This window comes from Haliotis rufescens, unplaced genomic scaffold, assembly GCF_023055435.1.
Source record: "Haliotis rufescens isolate VD_foot unplaced genomic scaffold, xgHalRufe1.0.p SCAF_11, whole genome shotgun sequence".
Classification (NCBI taxonomy): domain Eukaryota; kingdom Metazoa; phylum Mollusca; class Gastropoda; order Lepetellida; family Haliotidae; genus Haliotis; species Haliotis rufescens.
Window position 1 is genome coordinate 31,055,818 of NW_025963791.1, and position 21,253 is coordinate 31,077,070.

At 40.0% G+C, this 21,253-nt stretch overlaps 2 protein-coding genes across 3 annotated transcripts in view; one reads left to right on the forward strand and one right to left on the reverse strand.

The window, feature by feature from the left end:
- The window catches only part of LOC124132567 (calcium-dependent protein kinase C-like), a 158,949-nt gene extending 146,741 nt beyond the window's left edge, over positions 1-12,208 (forward strand). For both annotated transcript variants that reach the window (XM_046496529.2, XM_046496530.2), the window contains one exon: positions 1,376-12,208. In XM_046496529.2, coding sequence (XP_046352485.1) covers positions 1,376-1,528 — 153 coding nt within the window. In that variant the 3' untranslated portion in view covers positions 1,529-12,208. The remainder of the gene's footprint in view (positions 1-1,375) is intronic.
- On the reverse strand, positions 12,206-13,103 carry LOC125378091 (chromosome alignment-maintaining phosphoprotein 1-like). The gene is made up of 2 exons (XM_048392941.1): positions 13,043-13,103; positions 12,206-12,903 (listed from the first exon to the last, which is right to left on the reverse strand). Exons 1-2 carry the CDS (start codon positions 13,101-13,103, stop codon positions 12,206-12,208), a joined length of 759 nt encoding a protein of 252 aa, XP_048248898.1.
- Positions 13,104-21,253: the final 8,150 nt, after the last annotated feature.

Consider the following 21,253-nt stretch of genomic DNA (forward strand, 5'->3'; position numbering starts at 1 on the left):
TTGATACTTTTGATACTAATTATGAAATGTAAGTGAAACAAATGGATTGTTCCTCAGTAACTTACTGTATAGTAGGGAGTCTTTTATTCAATGTTTGGGGCGGTCGGGTAGCCTAGTGGTTTTACCTCTACGAAATTGATGATTATACAGTTTGTGTATGAAGATATGTATATTTTGTTTTAAACAAGACTGGATGCTGTGTTAAATGTGGCTCTCGTCGTCTCTTGTCTCTTGTTATGTTTCTAAGTTTGTGAGCACAAACAATGTACCGGTACTCGTGGGTTTCACCAAAGTGGTAAATCTCTGAGACCTGCATCACTTCTTCCATTCCTCCCCCATAAGCGACCCGTGAAGGTCCGGTGTAGAATAGGTCTTCGGCAACCCATGCTTGCCGTAAAAGGTGACTATGCTTGTCGTAAAAGGCGACTAACGGGATCGGGTGGTCAGGTTCGCTGACTTGGTTGATGTATGTCATTGATCCCAATTGTGTGGATTTGATGTTCATGATGTCAGTCACTGGATTGTCTGATCCAGACTTGATTATTTACAGACCGCCGTCATATAGCTGGAATATTGCTGAGTGTGGCGTAAATCAACAAACCAACCAACCAACCCACATTAAGCTGACATGACATCATATTACTGGAATACTGTTCAAAGCAGTGTTAAACTCTATCACTCACTCACTCACTCACTCACTCACTCTTCAAAACATAACCCAAGAACACCAGATGGGTTAGTAAGAAATCATAGGTGGTTAAACGCTGTATTTGTTCACGTACAAGATTGTGAGATAACAGATTGGTATGTCATAGATATGTCATGGTTCAAAGGTTGCTGGGTAGTAATATTCCTTGTGAAACTTAGGAAAGTGTCCTCTCCATGGAAATAAGTCTCTATATGTAACTCAACAAATGTCTTTGTCACCAGTTTTAAAAACAGGTAAGTACTTGTTAAGAATTCATGGAAGGGCTGTGATTTATTTTGATATTGATGTGTTTAGAATAGACATCTACATCTTGAAACTGATACATTGGGGGCGGTGGTGTAGCCAGAGGTTAAAAGCATTTGCTCGTAACGACGAAGACCCGGGTTCAATTCCTGACATGGGTACAATGTGTGAAGCCCATTTCTGGTGTCACCTGCCATGATATTGCTGGAATATTGCTAAAAGTGGTGTAAAACCATACTCATTCACTGATACATTGTATTTCAATATTTTCCTTTCAATAGCTTTGAAGATATTCCACGCCCAAAATTTGAACAGAACTGGTCTCAATTAAGTTAATTTACATAGGTTTCAGTTTGTCAGGAGATGGAATATTTCTTTATTTCTGTAATCTGATGATCTAAATTATGTCTGTTTCATTTTCAGAAAAGTCGTAAAGATGTCAGCAACTTTGATCGTGAATTTACATCCGAACCACCTAAATTGACGCCAACAGACAAGTTGTTTATCATGAACCTGGACCAGACTGAGTTCCAGGGCTTCTCATACGTCAACCCCGAGTTTGTGGTCAATGTGTAACTCTCCAGCACAAGAAACAGAAATATAGCTCTCTTCAACGACCATATTGGAAAGAAAAACAAGATGGCTGCCATGGGTTTTGACTATTGAGAATGCTATGCCACGGTTCCCATTGTGGCTGTTCTTGCCGCCAATCACTAGTGGCTGGCACTTCTGGGAAGATGATTGGCAGATGTGAAATGAGTGTGACCTGATGCTGGCAAGTTGTGATTTCACTAAAACAGTTGTCAACTGTGGCTCATTGGATACCATCGCGTGACGAGTCATACTACGATAAAGGGACTATGTAGGATTGTTTATCATTGATAAGTTGCATACAGTGTACAATTATTTCAATCTGTTTAAGTATGACCTTTTGTGTATTCACTGGTGGCAAAACCTTTCTAGTGTTTTGACTGATTTACTTTCTGTGTATAGGTGCACATCCTTGAGTCTACTTGATAGATGTTTGGTTTACAGTTATCTTGTACAGACAGTATATAAGTCACATGCAAATTAGTCAGTATATGACTTTGATATTTCAAGGTTTAAGTATTTTTGATTTATATGTTTTCCATGTATTTCAGCCAAGTAACAAAAAACGTTCTTAACAAAATGTGTAACATATGTGATAACATGCACAAGAAATCTTGCCAAAATATATGTCGACATCAGATCATGTATGTTCCATTACTACTGATTAAGGTAAGCTGTACACTAGCTGTCGATAACATAAGTGTATCATGTGATTGATCGGCAATAAAGGTAGGACAGCCGATGTATATTTAATCATTAAATAGGATGTCAATTTTATCACACCACACAAATATTAAAATTTGCAGGTAATCATTAAAGTTGCACCAAGTTACAAGGAGTATTGTTCAGATATCGGAGTCTACATGGTTCGAGAGTAGTCTAATCAATAACGTTAAACAAAAGGGACAGAAAAATTATCATCATCATAGGATAAAAGCAGAGCCCATTGTATGTTACATTGTTGGGCCTATAGGCTGTATATGGAACTTCATAATTATCATGTCTCCTTTTTCAAGTCAAGAGTGTAAGTAGACTATTTGCATTATACAGAATAGCTCTATGGACTTTTGAATCCCATTGGGTTCAGAAAGTGAGGAATGAAAAAGAGATTATGTGCAGAGGTTAAATAGTATTTCTATTATGTGTGAAAGATTGTAAGGTTACCTGGGAAGGTCCATAAGTATTCCAGTTGATAGGAAACAAAAGGCTTCAGCATCAGTTTGGGACAACCCAGTTGGTGCAGCAGGAGCTGGTCACCTGATCACCTGATCATCTGGTCACCTGGTCATCTGGTCACCTGATCATCTGGTCGCCTGATCATCTGGTCACCTGATCATTTGGTCACCTGATCACCTGGTCATCCGGTCACCTGATCATCTGGTCATCATCTGGTCACCAGGTCACCTGTTCACCTGTTCACCAGATCACCTGGTCACCTGATCATCTAGTCACCCGGTCACCTGATCATCTGGTCACCCGGTCACCTGGTCACCTGATCATCTGGTCACCTGATCACCTGGTCATCCGGTCACCTGATCATCTGGTCATCATCCGGTCACCTGATCATCTGGTCACCCGGTCACCTGATCATCTGGTCACCCGGTCACCTGATCATCTGATCACCAGGTCATCTGATCATCTGGTCGCCTGATCATCTGGTCACCTGATCATCTGGTCACCCGGTCACCTGATCATCTGGTCACCCGGTCACCTGGTCACCTGATCATCTGATCACCTGGTCACCTGATCATCTGATGCTGCTTCTGCATGGCCCATCTGCTGCATGCCTGAGGGAGACGATCACTTGTGTTTTATTGACAAAGTACTGATTTACTCAGTTGACCATATGTTGCAGAGTGAGGCACTTTCATATTTACTGACTTACTGATTTGGCCAGTTATATTTTTATCATTGGGATTGAGTTTGGCAATTTTATATTTACCATTGGGATTGAGCTAGGCAGTTAAATATTTACCATGGGGATTGAGTTAGGCAGTTTTATATTTACCATGGGGATTGAGTTAGGCAGTTTTATATTTACCATGGGGATTGAGTTAGGCAGTTTTATATTTACCATGGGGATTGAGTTAGGCAGTTTTATATTTATAAGGGATCTTGGCTAGGCAGTTTAATATATACAACTTGCTTTCTTCTTAGTCTGTTCATTCAAGGATATTGAAAACATCCTACATGTCGGTTTGTTATATACTTCATCAGTATTATGATTACAAGATCTGTCAACAGATAAATAATATCCTATGATGATCAATTTGCTTGTTGACTTGTATTACTGATATCTTGTGCATGATAATTGCTGGTCCCTGTTTTCTATTTCAGTGACATTCATAGGCATGCCTTGTAGATTTCATTGTCATTATCGCTCCGTGTCATATATTTGACATGAAATCAGTGCATGAGAATCTTAATTATTATTGTGTAGTTTGAAGTGATTTGAGATGTTTATCCTGTTTTAAAGATGGTTTTCACTCTGGACCAGTCACTTGTCTCAATTAGTCACATATATCGTTATTCACAACTGTAATCGACCAAATGTGAGTCAACCACATGCATGCTTTTGTAGGGGGATTGAGGAAATCAGATCAGCTGTTTGTATTATAACAGATTGATTTATTTGAAATGTCATAATCATATCCTATTTTAAGACGTTCATGTATTAATCTAAGGTAGAACTGATTTGCCAGTTTTGTTTGGGTAAACTTTGCACTAGCAGTAGTTAAATTTGGTAAATACCAAGTATTTCTTTTAACAGCAGGATTCAAACATGTGTCATATTGACAAGTTACTTAGTATCAGCACTTTAACCAACTCGTACCAATGTATGACACACGACTGTGATGGAAGTAGGGAACAAACCCCTGAGTAAGATTGTTGAACACTTACAGGAATGTCGATCTCCGTAACCATTCTTCATTACTAGAGTTGTATTTTGATATGAGTTGTGTTGAGTTTAATTATGCTTTGAAGTGTTGGCACTGCTAGAGATACATGTAGAATAGTTTCACATGTCGGAGAGACAAGTAGTCTCGTGTATTTCCTTGCCTCACACTTAACTCATATAAGGCTAAAAAAATAATAGTCTTGGTTCTCAGGCTCCGCATGTATCATCATTAAGTCAGCCGTATGTTTCGTTTTTATTTCCAATTTCAAAAAAAATAAATAATATGTTTTAATATTTCGCATCTCGAACACGCGACCCTGGCAGTGAAATTCTACAATACTTAAGAACAACATGATTTTACTGAAATTATTGTAAACGAACTTTGGTTTTTATACTTGCTTGAAAAAAACAAAAAAAACACCATCGCCCACCCGCCCGCATTATTTAAAGCCATTGCCTGAAAACCAATTCTTTTATTTATTTGAAGCCTAAGGTGTTATTGAATCAACCGTTGCATTCAATTGAAGAATACAAGACATGTGTGACACATTGTGGTCAGTATTCTGTATCAAGTTTGAAATTTACAAAGCAAATGTGATTTCCTGTTGAATATGAACAATGTGTTTGTCGTAATATATTCTGAATTCAAGTTGAAATGAACAAGGAAAATTGGACTTCTGAACGATTGCATCAAAGAGCTTGTGATATTATTGAGGATTGATTACAAGCAACTCAATATTGATTTCAGTCTAGATAATATATATTGTTATTCCCAATTAATGAGGAGTAGCAATGCCACTCGGTCATGTCATGTGACAGTAGTGTTTCACTTGTGACTCATTTCAAAAGGTGTCTATCTACAGCGCTTTATGACATTTCAGTGACACATTTGTTATGGAATTAAGTAAAGCATATTACAATTTTTTGTTCAGTTTATATTTTGTGCAATTTTGTTTATATTTACCTATGTTTTGTAGAGTATATTACATTATTGTGAGGTTGAATTCTCAAAATAGTTTGTTTATTTTAACAAAATCAAATATTTCTGTTCAGGGACAACATTGTTGCTTGTTTGCTTAATCAAAAATATCTTAATTTAGCTTTGCTACAAGCGTAAGTATTTCCCAGTTCAAAGATACAAAATTAACGTGAAGGGGTATGCATGTTTTATGAATCATACTGACATTTGGATATTTATGACTCACAATTTTATGATGTGAATAATCATGGAGAATAATCTCCAACTGAATAGTGTTTATGAGTGTTTATTATTGTTTATTATTGTTTATGGTATTTGTCTTTTCCCTATGCTAAGTTTGTTATTTTCATTTATAACATATCCCAAGGTGCATACAGTAATATTTTGTTACTTTACAATTACACGAATTTACTTGACAAAACTGAATAAGATCTTATGATTGTTTTCAATCAGAGATTTTACCAACTGTTAACATGTTGCCTATGGTATTGATGCGATGTACGTACTGTAGCTTATAGAAGTGGTAGTGCTTCAAATTTTAAGCGTTTTTCTGTTATTTTGTCTTTGGTATGGGCATAAATCATATAGGTAGTTCAATTACTTCATAAAAATACCCACACTTTCAATGGAGATTCAATAATGCCTAATTTGTTTGTATAATTATGCAGTTTTCAAAGACCAAATATTTCCAAGCCCCCCATGAGGTTGTGATTAGACACAGGCAGGTGTGGTAAGTTACTCAACCTGTGTTCACATTTAGCCTTGGTGTTTTTTAATTATGTGTATGGTACTTGTGACGATCAGGGTTGATCTGTGTTACTATGGAGAACTGGCTTGTCAAACTCCTCTACTTAAAATACCATCAGATTGATGTGCTTCATGTGCACGCATTCAGAATTTCTCTCATATGTGTTAATTCGCTCAAAGTTATGTTGTAAGAAATGTTTGGCAGTTTTGCCCAGTCTCCAAGCAGAGACAGGGGTAATTGCGTGATACACCTTTAACAGTTTCGACTCTTGAATATTTTTCAAACTTGACACAGGTTGTCAATTTATGTTGAACAACCTTGAAATTTATCACAAATAATTCTGCCTCTGTACATGATATTCAACTGCATAATCACATGACTAATTTTTATTGTAAAATTTCTTATTATGTTAAAGTTTCACTCAAAGCATGTTATGATTGTTAACTTGTTGATTTTTTGTTAAATTTTTCACCCTTAATCGCTCAAGCATTCTTCCATTCCACAACCAACCAGAGAAATAATCACTGGTCCACCTTAATCTCTCAAAGGTGCAAGATCAGAAATGCATTTTTTCTTAGACTGTTTATTGCAATTTCTGACAGAGAGTACGTCACACTCAGTTACAGGTATTTTAGTGACTGCCAAATATGTTCAATTTAATGCTCAAAGCATTCCTCAATCATTGCCTTAGCTCAGAGTAGTGATATTTGGTGACTCTTTTCTCCATTTCAAATAGGGTGGTCGGATAGCCTAGTGGTTAAAGCATTCACTCGTCACGCCGAAGACCTGGGTTCGATTCCCGACATAGGTACAATGTGTGAAGCCCATTTCTGGTGTCCCACGCCGTGATATTGGAAGATTGCTAAAAGCGGCGTAAAACCATAATCACTCACTCACTCACTCACTCACTCACTCACTCACTACATTTCAAATAAAGCTTAAAAAATGCAAACACTTCTAACTCTGTACCTTTAAGTATTGTCAAATGTAAAACATAGATTCAAACTCTCTGTACTCTGTACATTGTCTTGTCAATATAGCCAAGGCTTGAGTGAGTCATAATCAATTGATTTATGTTATTGATCATCTCTACTTGTTCAATGACTGGTTGTGTTACGTTACAGATGTTTATTTGTAGCTCCCAGTCCTCACTGCCAAGTCTACTTTTACATACATAACCAAGAAGTCGGTTTTAGTTGCTCTATATACAGATCAAGTTCATAATGGCGTGTATATTTTGCTTCTCGTCAGGTGCCCAGCAGCACTTGTTGATGTATTTTTTAAATAACATTTGATTTTAGAATGGATCTTTAAGGAAATGGAAACCTCTAGAAAATTATATACTACTCAAAAGAAGTTAAGGAACTCCCAATTATTTCCTGTTACTGTAGTTTATCTGTCATGGCATGAAAGAATCAGGTGTCCTTTTACTTTTTTTGAGTGGTATATTTGATTTGTGGGAAGTAAGACAGCAAGGTTTGCTCAGTATGAGGTGTTGTTCTTGTGTGTAATCTCATTTTGGTCTTTGCTCTAATGACATTTCTAAATCTCCCAAATCTGATGTCGTATATTTCAAAATTTGATGAATTTCTGAAATCATCCACATGCAATTTTTCTGTTTCTTTCTCGATGTTCAATACACATTAATCAAAGAAGATTGTAAATTCATTAAGAAAAATCATCAAAGATTCAATGAATTCTTAAGTGTTTTCTTTTTTGGAGTATTTGATTTCCTTGTGACATTTTGAATTTTTCTGGTTCAGAAGTATTTACACTATGTTGGGATTGGGATGCGCTTTTTGTTTGTTCGTTCATGGAAGTGGGTTAGTGGTTATGAGTGTCAGTTTCCTGATATATGCCTGTCTGTGTGTACAAGGAAGTGTTGATTTCTGATGTATAGACATGCTCTGTCATGCCATCAGCTGTTGATGACCTTGAACACAATATCTCCCATCTCGGCTCGACCCCTCGCTATGCAGCATTCGACTCCATCTTGGCAGAGATGTGATCCAGATTGACATGATTGACAGATATGATTGACACATGTAACTGACCATGATGTAGGTGAATGACAAGATGACATTGACAACATCAGTGACAGGCTGACAGGCTGACAGGAGGATAGTGCTGTGAAGATGTCATGTAAATTTGTTTTAGGTATAAATTTTTACACTGAAAATGAAAACAGAAAAACAATAATAAAAAAATATGTATAAAATAAAAGCAGAAACTATGATTTACTACCAAATGAGAAATTGTTTTTTTCTGAAATGCACCGGAATACCACATAGTGCTGTGGTTCAAGGGATGTTGATTTCACATGTTCATCGACACAGCAGTATAGGTCTCTGTTACTGTATGTTGCTATGGTTACCTGAGGTACTGGATAGGACATTTTCTGCATTGGCAGTGGTAATCAGGTCTCACCTGTCGACACCACCTAACCACTGCCACGAGTGATGGCAGAATCTGGTCTGATGGGTAGTAACTTGATACTTAAGTGGAATTTAGTAACGAATTGAAGCTCTTCCGACTGGAGAGAATGACATTTAGGATGAGGTAGAGATGAAGAAATGATGAAGAGTGTGATGCTGCGGCTGCAGTAAGGTGAAGGTTATGATGAAGGAAGGAAACGTTTGGCAAAGATCTACTGCTGCTGTAGTAGGGAGCTGAATAAGCTGGAAGGAGGAGGATGCCATGTACACACGTTGTCATGGTTACTGTCCTCAACAGCTGACATGTTGCGATCTGATGCTGCTTAAAACTGCAATTATATCATGGACAAAGTCATGGACAGAAACTAGATATATACTGAACCGCAAAAGGAACATTACTTCATGAAAAAACTTCATTAAAGTTACCCAAGGAGGTTTCTAATTTTTTGCGTTAGTTTGTATCCACATTTCATGTCAACAGATGAGAAGTGACACAAAGATGGATATAATGGGTATCATGATAATCAAAATTCACTTGTGTTTCCTTGTGCCTTTTCTGATAATCGACACCCCAATACGTGCATCGAACATTCTTGCATCGATACCAGCGCCATGCCAAGACTTGTGATACTGACTTACGTAAAAAATGGGATACCTCCAAAAAATGCATTGATATTTCAATGGGAAACTTTCATGAATTATTTTCATGAAGTGATGTTTCTTTTGAAGTTCAGTATATTATGAAATGCAACACCCTGGTCCCTTTAGAGATTTTGAAGTTTTTGGATTTTAATTTGTTTCAGATAATTTGTTTGGCTTAATATAATGTATATTTCCATCAATTTCATGTGATAATTTGAAATATGAAGTTGGATATGGATTTATGACCAGGACTGATATATTGCCAGCACCTTATTGACGACAGTGCTTACAGCAATATTATGATCGTGACAGAAACAGCTGTGTGTTTGTGTTTGTTTCGTACAAGAGTAACAGATGGACGTTTACGCCAGATTGTTGTCGGATCTCATAGTGGAGCTGGGCTGAGGACATATTGCATTCAGGTCAGCTGTAGTTGGAGATGACTGACATGAAATATACATGATATTGATTCATGTGGGTCGGGCAGATACAGATTGATCCAACACTGCAGTACTGGCTCGGGTTGCAATGTACACCCGTGAATGATGGACCTTGGAATGATCACAGTGCACATGGGCATGCATGACTGTAGGGCTGAAGGGGGTTCACACAATGGGCAGTTTAATAGAGGCATTGTCTGCCAAAAATCAAACAAATTCAGCTTTTTTTTCAGTATTTTGGCAAAGGAAAAAATAGCACATATCATCAAATTACATTTTCATCATTTCAATACATGAATAAAAATATGCCTATTTCTGAAAAATGTTTTGGTAGGATATGAAATTTCTTTCAATGAACAGTAAGGGAAAAGGCAAGAAGCATTAAGTTTGTGAAGTGATGAATACTTTTCACACAGCCCTGTGTTGATGTGGTATGTGATGGAAACTGGCGTTGGGATTATACAGCTTAAGCTGACACTGGGAGGAGTCTTTGAAATTCATGCTGTTCGGCTAGCCCGAGACTACTAAATTGTGCTGAGGTCAAGTTAGAATCCAGTGATGGTAGTCCTCACTGACTAGTAGCATTTGAGGGCTGTAATTCTGAACCAGTTCTCAATGTTTCAGTTTAGCTTCATATCGAAGGGAATAAAACTGACAGGAAATTTAGATGTTGTAAACATTTCTATCTCGGCTACAACAAACTCAGAGAACTGGTGTATAAAGGCTTCAACTCATCCTCTAGGCTAGTCTCTACAAAAATGAATTTCTAAGGCTGGGGGAGATATTATAACCATGCAACATTTAAAAAAACAAACATGCATAATGAAAGTTATTACTAAAAATCTGTTTTATTTATGGGTTTTTTCATATCACTATTTTACTAAAACCATTTGCATAATTTATTTTCTAATGTAATCTTGTCAGCTAGGTAACTATAGAATGGCATGGCTAAAGAATAGACCACTTTGATGATTGACAGATGATGAACGGATGATTGACAAGTGGAACATGATCATGAACTATTTGTGCCCATGACGTCTTCATGAATACTTGCATATAATCTGTATGACACCTTCAACATACAATGAAAGACTGTGTTCACCAAAACTGTCATCACAGTTATTAAATTTACATAAACTTTTCAAAATTATTATCATATACCTTCAAAATCATTGTTTATCAAATATGAATATAACAACATAATATATACTTGTATATAAATGTCCTTATTTCATGAAATTGTGATGTGAGAACCTATTGTGGCATTTTGTTCAGAAAGTCTTTTCTTTCTTTCTTTTTATCCTTTCCTTCTAACCATAGTGGCACCACAGATCCAATTCAGTGCACTCTTCCTTGTATATATGAACATTGTGAATCTCTGTGGAACAATGTGGCGAGGACCACCACCAATATGGATCCAGCCTTCTGTGCTCCTGGTTCAGAGGGACAATGTAGTGTTTTAGTGTCTTATATGCATCATATTGTTATATCTTATGCAGACTGACCGAAGAAGTGCATGCAGACCTGGGATATATTTAACATACAACTATTTACACAATCAAATTCATTTCATTCATTTTTGGTTAAAAAATGAGTTTGATGTTTATTACATTTATCTGTGTAATCCAGGTTTTATGTTATAGGTAACTGAAGACATTTATGACATTTTGGAGTTACAGAGTTTCATTTTAAAAAATGTATTTGGGACGTCTGAAATTAGAAAAAATATAATCCATTGTACAGGATGTTGTAATTATCTTACATTTTGATTTGGATTGGTAATATGATATAAGAACATCAGGAACAAAATCAGTTTCAGTCATGTTATAATCCCTTGGATTTTTTTTTTCCCAAAACGATCTTTACTGGCAGCGGTTTATGAAAAAACTCATTCTGATTGATTTGTTTCTGAATTTTCTATTTATAAGGTCAGATTTGTAAACGAGGCAAAAAAAATTGTATAATTTGATCATGTATGTCTTTGTTACTTTTTTTAAATATTCTCACTGCATGGACTCAAATATGTCACTCAGTAAGAGCTCAGTATTTTCTTTTGATGGAATTACACTAAGTATTTAATGTATTAAGAGTATATGCATCGGTTGGTAAGTTTAATGTTAAGTTAGCTGTGTATCATTTGTCAATAATCTCGACAGTACATAAGTCAAGCTGAAATGGGAATAATTTCTACATATGTCTGTGAATGTTAAAGTTGTTATGTTAGTCTATCCCAGATCTTCATGACTGGGGATGTATGTTGTGTGGTCCACACAGTGTCTGCGAGGGAGGGGTGTGCACACCTAGTGCAGGGGAGGGGGGGAGTGCTATCAAGAGGTTTCTTTATATTACAGAGTTGATTTATTCCAGATTTCTACCTTACAGCGTTTCAGATGCTTTATTTCTTGGCATGGAGCTCCAGCTGTATACGACTAGACTACAATGCCATTCCTAGCATTTCACCTGCTAGACAAATGTTGTGTCTCCTCATATCGACTAAATAAATGGATTGCCTGTCCTATTTACACCTGTTGTTTGTTCTTTCTTCTTCCTCCCTGTGGGGATAACAGTGTTTGTGCTTTCTTCCTCCCTCCAGGGATATGGGGCTGTCCTTTCTTCCTCCCTCCAGGGATATGGGGCTTGTCTTTTCTTCCTCCCTCCAGGGATATGGGGCTGTCCTTCCTTCCTCCCTCCAGCGATATGGGGCTGTCCTTGCTTCCTCCCTCCAGGGATATGGGGGTTGTCCTTTCTTCCTCCCTCCAGGGATATGGGGGTTGTCCCTTCTTCCTCCCTCCAGGGATATGGGGCTGTCCTTTCTTTCTCCCTCTAGCGATATGGGGGTTCTTTCTTCCTCCCTCCAGGTATATGGGACTGTCCTTTCTTCCTCCCTCCAGGGGTATGGGGCTGTCCTTTCTTCCTCCCTCCAGGGATATGGGGGTTGTCCTTTCTTCCTCCCTCCAGGTATATGGGGCTGTCCTTTCTTCCTCCCTCCAGGGATATGCGGCTTTCCTTCCTTCCTCCCTCCAGCGATATGGGGCTGTCCTTGCTTCCTCCCTCCAGGGATTTTGGGCTGTCCTTTCTTCCTCCCTCCAGGGATATGGGGCTGTCCTTGCTTCCTCCCTCCAGGGATATGGGGCTGTCCTTTCTTCCTCCCTCCAGGGATATGGAATTATCCTTTCTTCCTCCCTCCAGGGATATGGGGCTTGTCCTTTCTTCCTCCCTCCAGGGATATCGGAGCAGAATAGGCCTTGAGTACCTCATGTAGGAGCCCACAAATGAGGCTTGCTGTGTGTCATCATGTCATTGAAGTGTATAATTGCTCAAGCTTTCAACCACTTGTTTGCCTGCTCGAGACTTACAGGATGTAGTGAAGAAGCTGAAATACTGCTGCTGACATAGTACCTGCGCTGACTCATGCATTTCTTCCAGATGAAGTTGTTTGTTTGTTGTTTAATGCCGCACTCAGCAATATTTCAGCTATATGACAGCATCTCTAAATAATGGAGTCTGGACCAGACATCAAGTGACTGAATCTGATATGAGCATCGATCTACGCAATTGGGATCGATGACATGCATCAACCAATTCAGCGAGCCTGACCACCGGATCCCGTTAGTCGCCTCTTACAACAAGCATGGGTTGCTAAAGACCTATTCCACCCCGGATCTTCGCGGGTATCCTGATGGACCGACATCAGTGGAATCATGTTGGAGTAGGTCCACAGCACCTAATGCTTATCGCTATTTCCTGTACATATTTGGATCCTCATTATACCCTCAATATGAGGGCATCATACCCAAAAAGGTTCACAACCTGCTTGGTGACTTTGTCTCCCTCCCCCAATGCTATGAAGACAGTCTATGATCTAACTGATTATTGTCAATGCAGTGTTCGAAATACCTGCCTGCCCGACCGTCCGAGACGGGTTGATTTCAACTCGGGCTGCCAGATTTTCAAATCCCCCTGCCCGACGGTCGGGTTATATTTCATATGTGACAATATTCTAAATATATCCCGATGATAATAATTAATTCACATGTAAAGATGAATGATAAAATGTAACCAAAAAGAAACCCCGTTAGCTTATCCTGAGAAACATATGATTATAGTGGGCAGGCAGGTTTTGGTCAGGGCTGGCAAGTATTTCAGCTAGCCAGTCCTGTGGTCTGGCTGAAATTTTTGGGAGTTTCATACCCTGATATTTTTGTGCAAGGCAATGTTAAACCCAACTCACAATATGTGTGTATCTAGACTGATAGTTTGCCACTGATCATGACACGATGGAATATTATCTTTTTACACATCCTGAACATAAATATATGGATAAAATACAATCAAGTCTCAAGACAATACTTCAGCCAGTCTAGGTGTATCAGTTTATTAGTTTCTCATACAGACTTTGAAATATATGTTTGAAAAATCCCAATCACGTCTTCCATATTTTGGGTAGTCTAGATTTCTTCAGTGAAAATGAAATGATTCTCTTGGCTTCCATATTTTTTTATTTAAATAATGAGAGTCCAAATGTTAATATGACATTGCCACATCAGGGTATTTGGATGCACGCATTTCACTTTTTTACAGTTGCAACTTGCAATGTTTTTGCTATGTTTTTTAGACGTATGTATGCTGGAAATAGTATTTCTTCAAGAAGCACAAAAGTTGTAAAACGTGTTCTATATTCATAACTGATCTTTAAGTCAAATATAAGTTTACAGCTAAAACATACTGCACAAAACGTCATATCAAACCAAAAACGTCATCTATGGCATTGAATATACCCTTTGCGGATTGATATATGTTGGAAAGGAATTATCGACAGGAGTCAGCCATCATTGATCGGGCATCAACAGAAATGTTTCCAATTGTCTACCAACACTTCAATTCTGAAAATCAGTCTATCCTTTGCATAAAGGTTCGTATACGAGAGAAAAAACACCAACTATTCAATAGCCTTAAATGCAGATGACATAAGATATGTCCAGAGAAAATCATTGTGTATGGCAATGCCACATGGATGTGATGACAAAATGAAAGACCTTGGCTATCTTTCTGACCAACGAACCGCCTCCGTGGTCTAGTGGTAGAGCGTCCGCCCGGACACACGCACACACACACTTACATGCACGTCGCTATATAAGTGCAATAATCTTGGACGCGACGTAAAACCCCACTTCACCACACCTCACTTCCGGACTAGTCCAAGCAGCCACACACACACACGTGCATGCACGTCGCTATATAAGTGCAATAATCTTGGACGCGACGTTAAATCCCATTTCACCTCACACCTTCTGACCAACGAACTGTCAACGTCAATGTATTGAGTGTATCCAACATCCCAAAGACTCGGCCGCAGCCATGGTCACATGGAGGGAGGAGGGCCAAATGCTCTGTTGCCCCTCCTTTAGGAACCACTGGGACTTTACAACGCAAGAACAAGACTATATTCTGGGGCGTTAAGAGAAAGCAAAGGACTCCAGCAACTTTTGTTCATGACTGAGGCCTTCAACAGCAAGAACCCACTGTATCGACTAGAGAGCATAGTTCTTGTCATTGTTTTGAAAGTTAGAAACCTAGAAACAGACTCCACCGCATGTTCCTGAATTTGAAGCTGAAGTAATATTAGCAGACAAAAATCATTTTCCCTAAATGTATCACAATATTGCATAATTCAAGAACTCATTTTCGTTCTCCTATACGAACAGGTTGTTCGATTGAAGGAATGTTTCCAGAACGTGGACAAAAGGTCCTATTTTAAAAAAGAACGTGGTTATTTCCGCCCACAATGCAATGACTTGTTTTTTATACATTTGTCAGTAGTGTGTTTGCTGACCCCAGAGTTGTTATCTGTCATCCAGCATGGTTGATGACTATGGTGGCCGTGAGGGAACATCGCCTTATCGACTTCAAAGACGGCCGCGAGGAAGCGATAACACCAGACGAGAAAGCGATAGCTCGAGGTGAGAAAGGATTGCCTGAGGTGAGAAAGCGATTGCACGAAACGAGAAATCCATTGTGTTGCTTATCATCTCGTGTTATCATTGTCCCGTGTTATCGCTTACTCGCTTCCGTAATTGAAGTCGATAAAAGGATGTCCCCTCTCGGCCACCATAGATAGCTGTTTTCATTTTGACTTCGAGACCCTTCGTATGCTTAGCTGGAAAGAGAATCTGTATATAATTTGTTGGGTGTTAAATAGGTTCCATTAGTAGAAGAATTATAAACTCGATACAGAACAAAACATTTTCGTGCCATCACCTTCTATTAGTGATTCCAAATGTATTTTAAGCATACTGTGTGACAGAATGACGAGGCAAGCAGAGAAGAGTTGTGGTGCAGTCTGGAGCACTCTGGAGCGCCGCCTTTTAATTACACCGGCATATCGTTTCTGTTTCACAGCTAACTTGGACATACCTGAACAGAATTTTGAAGTGTGTATGTGTGCGTGCCTGCCTGCCTGCCTGCGTGCGCGCATGCGTGCGTGTGTGTGTACGGGGCCTCTCTAATTCATTATTTTTAAGGAATGGAGAGTTACTCGTACCAGAGACCATATAATAGACCCTCTCCATTTCACGGCGACCATGGCGTTCATGGCGATCTGAACCTCCTGTGTACCACCTTGGAACGACCTAGGGAACCATTCTGCCTCCTTTGAGCCTCCAACGACGACCTGGCAAATTTTATGGCCGCACACGGGAGGCACAAAGGTCGCTAACGTTGAGTCAACTGAGGTTACCAGATTCCTGCAAACGGTTGACAAGATTCGACCTTGTCTAAAATATACTTAAAGGCAGCACCAGAGATAAAACGCATAAATGCAACCTTAGATATAATACTAAATGGCTGCGTGAAGGGGTAACACTACAGTCGTAGATATTGCTATAACACAAACAAAGTAACTAGCTGTTTTATTGTAACAAATGTTATATTTCGATCCCCGGACGGGACTCAACCCAAAAGTACGAGATTCTGTACATTTGTTATATTTGACCACTTTCTAAATGGCATTGTGTGTTCATAACTGTTTTATTGTTTGACAAAGTTGCAATTATACAAAAAAAGTTCCTGTGACATTGAATAAGATTTAATGCAAAGTTATGATTTTTACCAAATCTGAAACAATTTCGGTTTGTAACAGATAAAAGACTCCTGTAAGTGTTCAAATGGTTTAATTTGCCATACTGACTTCAGAAAATGCGTGATTTCATAAAAAAAAACACAAAAAAACATGAACATGCCAAAATGTCAATTCACAAATCAATAGCGTGTGTGTCCACCTCTGGTTGCGATGCAAGCAACACATCCTCGTCTCATGGAATGGACCAGGCGTCGCAAAAAGTCCTGTGGGATATCTGTCCATATCTGTTGGAGCATGGTTCGAAGTTCCAGGAGTGTCTTTGGAACACGTGGTTGACGTCGAAGGCGCTGATCCACATCATCCCACATGTGCTCGATTGGTGAGAGATCAGGGGAGTGAGTCGGCCAGGGGATGACATTCACGTTGTTTTGTTGAAGAGAACCCTGAACAAGTTGACCAATATGAGGCCGGGCGTTGTCATGTTGAAATGGGTTACAGGCCGGCAAAGCCACATTTCGAAAATAGATAGCCCAAATTGATGTGGCTCTCGCGACAATGGTTATGGTTGCGTGATTGTATAATGTGGCTCTCGCGACTATGCTGTCAAAACATGCTTTGTGATTCTAACAGGTTACCGTATATAACAAAACAAGTATTGTTTTCTCATTTTTTATTCAACAAGGATAACAGGATGAACTCCTCAATTAAGACCGCCTTTGATCTCTAAAGAACACCACGCTTAGTAATTTAAATGTGGGACACTCATTTAAAGGTATCGGTAATCGGATTAATTAATTACCCGCTAGAATAGGTGAAATGCACTCAGCTGAAAATGTGGCTCTACCGGCAATAGCCATTTCTGAAATGTGGCTCTCCCGGCTAGACACCTTGAAATGTAATGCCTTGGCCATGACGACGCAAAAACGGTAGAACAACAGGGCTGATGATCTTGTCGCGGTAGCGGTGGTTTCCTGTCAAAATGGGACGTCTGGCGGGTCTTCTGGCGACAATCCCTGCACATCCGAGGCGACGACGTACGGTTTGTGAAGATATTCGTCGAAGGCCAGGAATGCATCTTGTATAGTCACTGTTGCTGGCTGGAATCGATTTTGTAGGTGTGTTGTTCGAATTCAGTTGTCTTGTCTGCCTGCCACTCCGAGGATGGTCTGCATTCGTCTGTTGCCAACGTTGCCATAAACACCAAATGGTGTTTCTGTGGACGTTTAATTGTCTTGCAACATCACGTTGACTCGATCCTGTTTCAAGCATACCAATGGCTCGCAGACGCTCATTTTCGGACAGGCGTGGCATTTCGTAATGTTGAATAATTGCGTAATTTTGTTGTTTTTCTGAGTGTATGTTGTCAGCACGATGCTAAACAATGCATATGGAATCCCGTTAACGCACATGTTTTTATACCCGTTCTTGGGTAGTAAAATGCACGGGGCTTGCATAAAAGTCAACTTTTGCATGGAATGCATGCTTTTCTGTAGCAGATGTGTTTTTGTGACTTGATTCCATACATGTACTATAATTACTTGTTTGAAAAATACACTAAAATATTGGTGTCACAGAAACTTTTGTTGTTGAGTATATTTCTATTTAATGCACGTAAACCGACAAGAAGGTTCAAACTACCGCGTAGACCATCACACAAAGATGCAAAATCGTACTCAAAGTTGCATTATCAACTCGGAAGAATTTACATCAACGGGCGGTCGGGTAGCCTGGTGGTTAAAGCGTTCGCTCGTCACGCCGAAGACCCGGGCTCGATTCCCGACTTGGGTACAAAGTGTGAAGCCTATTTCTGGTGTCCCCCGCCGTGATATTGCTGGAATATTGCTAAAAGCGGCGTAAAACCATACTCACTCACTTCAGCCCTATAAACATCCAGATAACAACAACACACAAGTGCTCTTACATTTCCATACTTTGGTGTTTGAGTACATGGGAATGTGGGTTCTACACTGAAATGATTGAAGATTTATGGACGCAGACAGGTGAGAAAATTTAAACGCAACGTCAAATTGGCTGTTTTAAATCATCAGGGGCCAGTTATCATTATTTATCATATAATGGATAGGTTTCTCGGCAGGATAAAGCCAACGGATAAAAACGATATCCGTTGGGGTCATATGCGGATAGAGATGCAAATATCAAAGGTCAAGTAGGGACTAATTTCAGTGTTTATAAACAAACATGCCGTCGCACTTGTCATTCGGCGATCGAGTCAGAATTAACCACCGGGAATCTGGATAAACTACAGGGATAATTGCTACAATTATCAAAAGAACAGTCTAATATACTGAAAATCAGTGTCTAACTGCGACGTAGCTAAGGCATTTTATAGGTTTGGGCAACTTTGGAGATATAAATTTCGAAACAATTTTGCGAGGGCACTAGGCCTAGCCATGCGGAATCAGTAGCCATATCTGTGCTTGTAGACCTCTGTGGCTTGAAACCTTTTCCACAAATTAAAATAGTTGGATGTAGCCGAAATATGTTTGAATTGTTACCTTGTTTCGTATTTTTGCGCTGTGTGTACATCTGACTGCACTTCTTACGTTATGACAGGACAGGCCGACTGTCAACAACGTCTGAATGTGGTCGTGACGTCTCATAGACTAAGGTTAGAGTAGCTTCGCTTTGACAAAGGGCAGTTACTCTAGCGGACAGACCGATGGATTGTCGCGAAAGACAAGTAAAAACAATTGTTGTTTTGCGTATATGTTGCTTCGCTACTGTATAAGAAACAGATTTCAGTTGGAACTATATTGGCTACTGTCACTGTCCGACTGACACATCACCTACCCCGTGACGTAATAAGTATTAATGAGCGCATTCCAGGAAAACTCGCAATGTTTCGGTAATGTTTGTGAGAGAGGGGAAGCGATTTTCAAGCACAGAATTATAGAATGATATTATATGATAAAGAGGTTATCACGCTTGTGTGTTTGGGGATGGTAAATATCCTGTGTTAGGAATAAACACTATGTATTTAGCTCGCCAAGGCTCGCTAAATACAATATGTTTATTCCTAAAGCAGGATATTTACCACCCCCAAACACACTCGCGTGATAACCTCTATATCTTTCATGCGCGGATACAGGGTGCATCTTCCACGCACGGATACAGGCTGTATCTTCCATGTGCGGATACAGGGTGCATCTTCCACGCACGGATACAGGATGTATCTTCCATGCGCGGATACATGATGAATCTTCCATGCGAGGATACAGGGTGCATATTCCATGCGCGGATACAGGGTGCATCTTCCACGCGAGGATACAGGGTGCATATTCCATGCGCGGATACAGGGTGCATCTTCCACGCGAGGATACAGGGTGCATCTTTCATGCGCGGATACATCATGCATCTTCCACGCGCAGATACATGATGTATCTTTCATGCGCGGATACAAGGTGCATATTCCATGCGAGGATACAGGGTGCATATTCCATGCGCGGATACAGGATGCATCTTCCACGCACGGATACATGATGTATCTTCCATGCGCGGATACATGATGCATCTTCCACGCGCAGATACATGATGTATCTTTCATGCGCGGATACAGGGTGCATCTTTCATGCGAGGATACAGGGTGCATCTTCCACGCGCGGATACAGGGTGCATCTTCCATGCGCGGATATATACAGGGTGCATCTTCCACGCGAGGATACAGGGTGCATCTTCCATGCGCGGATACAGGGTGCATCTTCCATGCGCGGATACAGGGTGCATATTCCATGCGCGGATACAGGGTGCATCTTCCATGCGAGGATACAGGGTGCATATTCCATGCGCGGATACAGGGTGCATCTTCCACGCGAGGATACAGGGTGCATATTCCATGCGCGGATACAGGGTGCATCTTCCACGCGAGGAAACAGGGTGCATATTCCATGCGCGGATACAGGATGTATCTTCCATGCGCGGATACAGGATGTATCTTCCACGCGAGGATACAGGGTGCATCTTTCATGCGCGGATACATGATGAATCTTCCATGCGAGGATACAGGGTGCATATTCCATGCGCGGATACAGGGTGCATCTTCCACGCGAGGATACAGGGTGCATATTCCATGCGCGGATACAGGGTGCATCTTCCACGCGAGGATACAGGGTGCATCTTTCATGCGCGGATACAGGATGAATCTTTCATGCGCGGATACTTGATACATCTTCCATGCGCGGATACATGATGTATCTTCCACGCGCGGATATATGATGTATCTTTCATGCGCGGATATATGCTGTATCTTCCATGTGCGGATATATGATGTATCTTCCACGCGCGGATACAGGATGAATCTTCCACGCGCGGATACATGATGTATCTTTCATGCGCGGATACATGATGCATCTTCCATGCGCGGATACAGGCTGTATCTTCCATGTGCGGATACAGGGTGTATCTTCCACGCGCGGATACAGGATGTATCTTCCACGCACGGATACAAGATGTATCTTTCATGCGCGGATAC

Bases quoted from the DNA above. Each gene is read 5' to 3' on its own strand.
- LOC125378091 (XM_048392941.1), bottom strand. From the start codon at position 13,103: ATGCATGAGTCAGCGCAGGTACTATGTCAGCAGCAGTATTTCAGCTTC. The intron at 12,904-13,042 runs GTAAGTCTCGAG...ATATCCCTGGAG, and splicing joins CAGCTTCTTCACTACATCCT to GGAGGAAGAAAGGACAAGCC.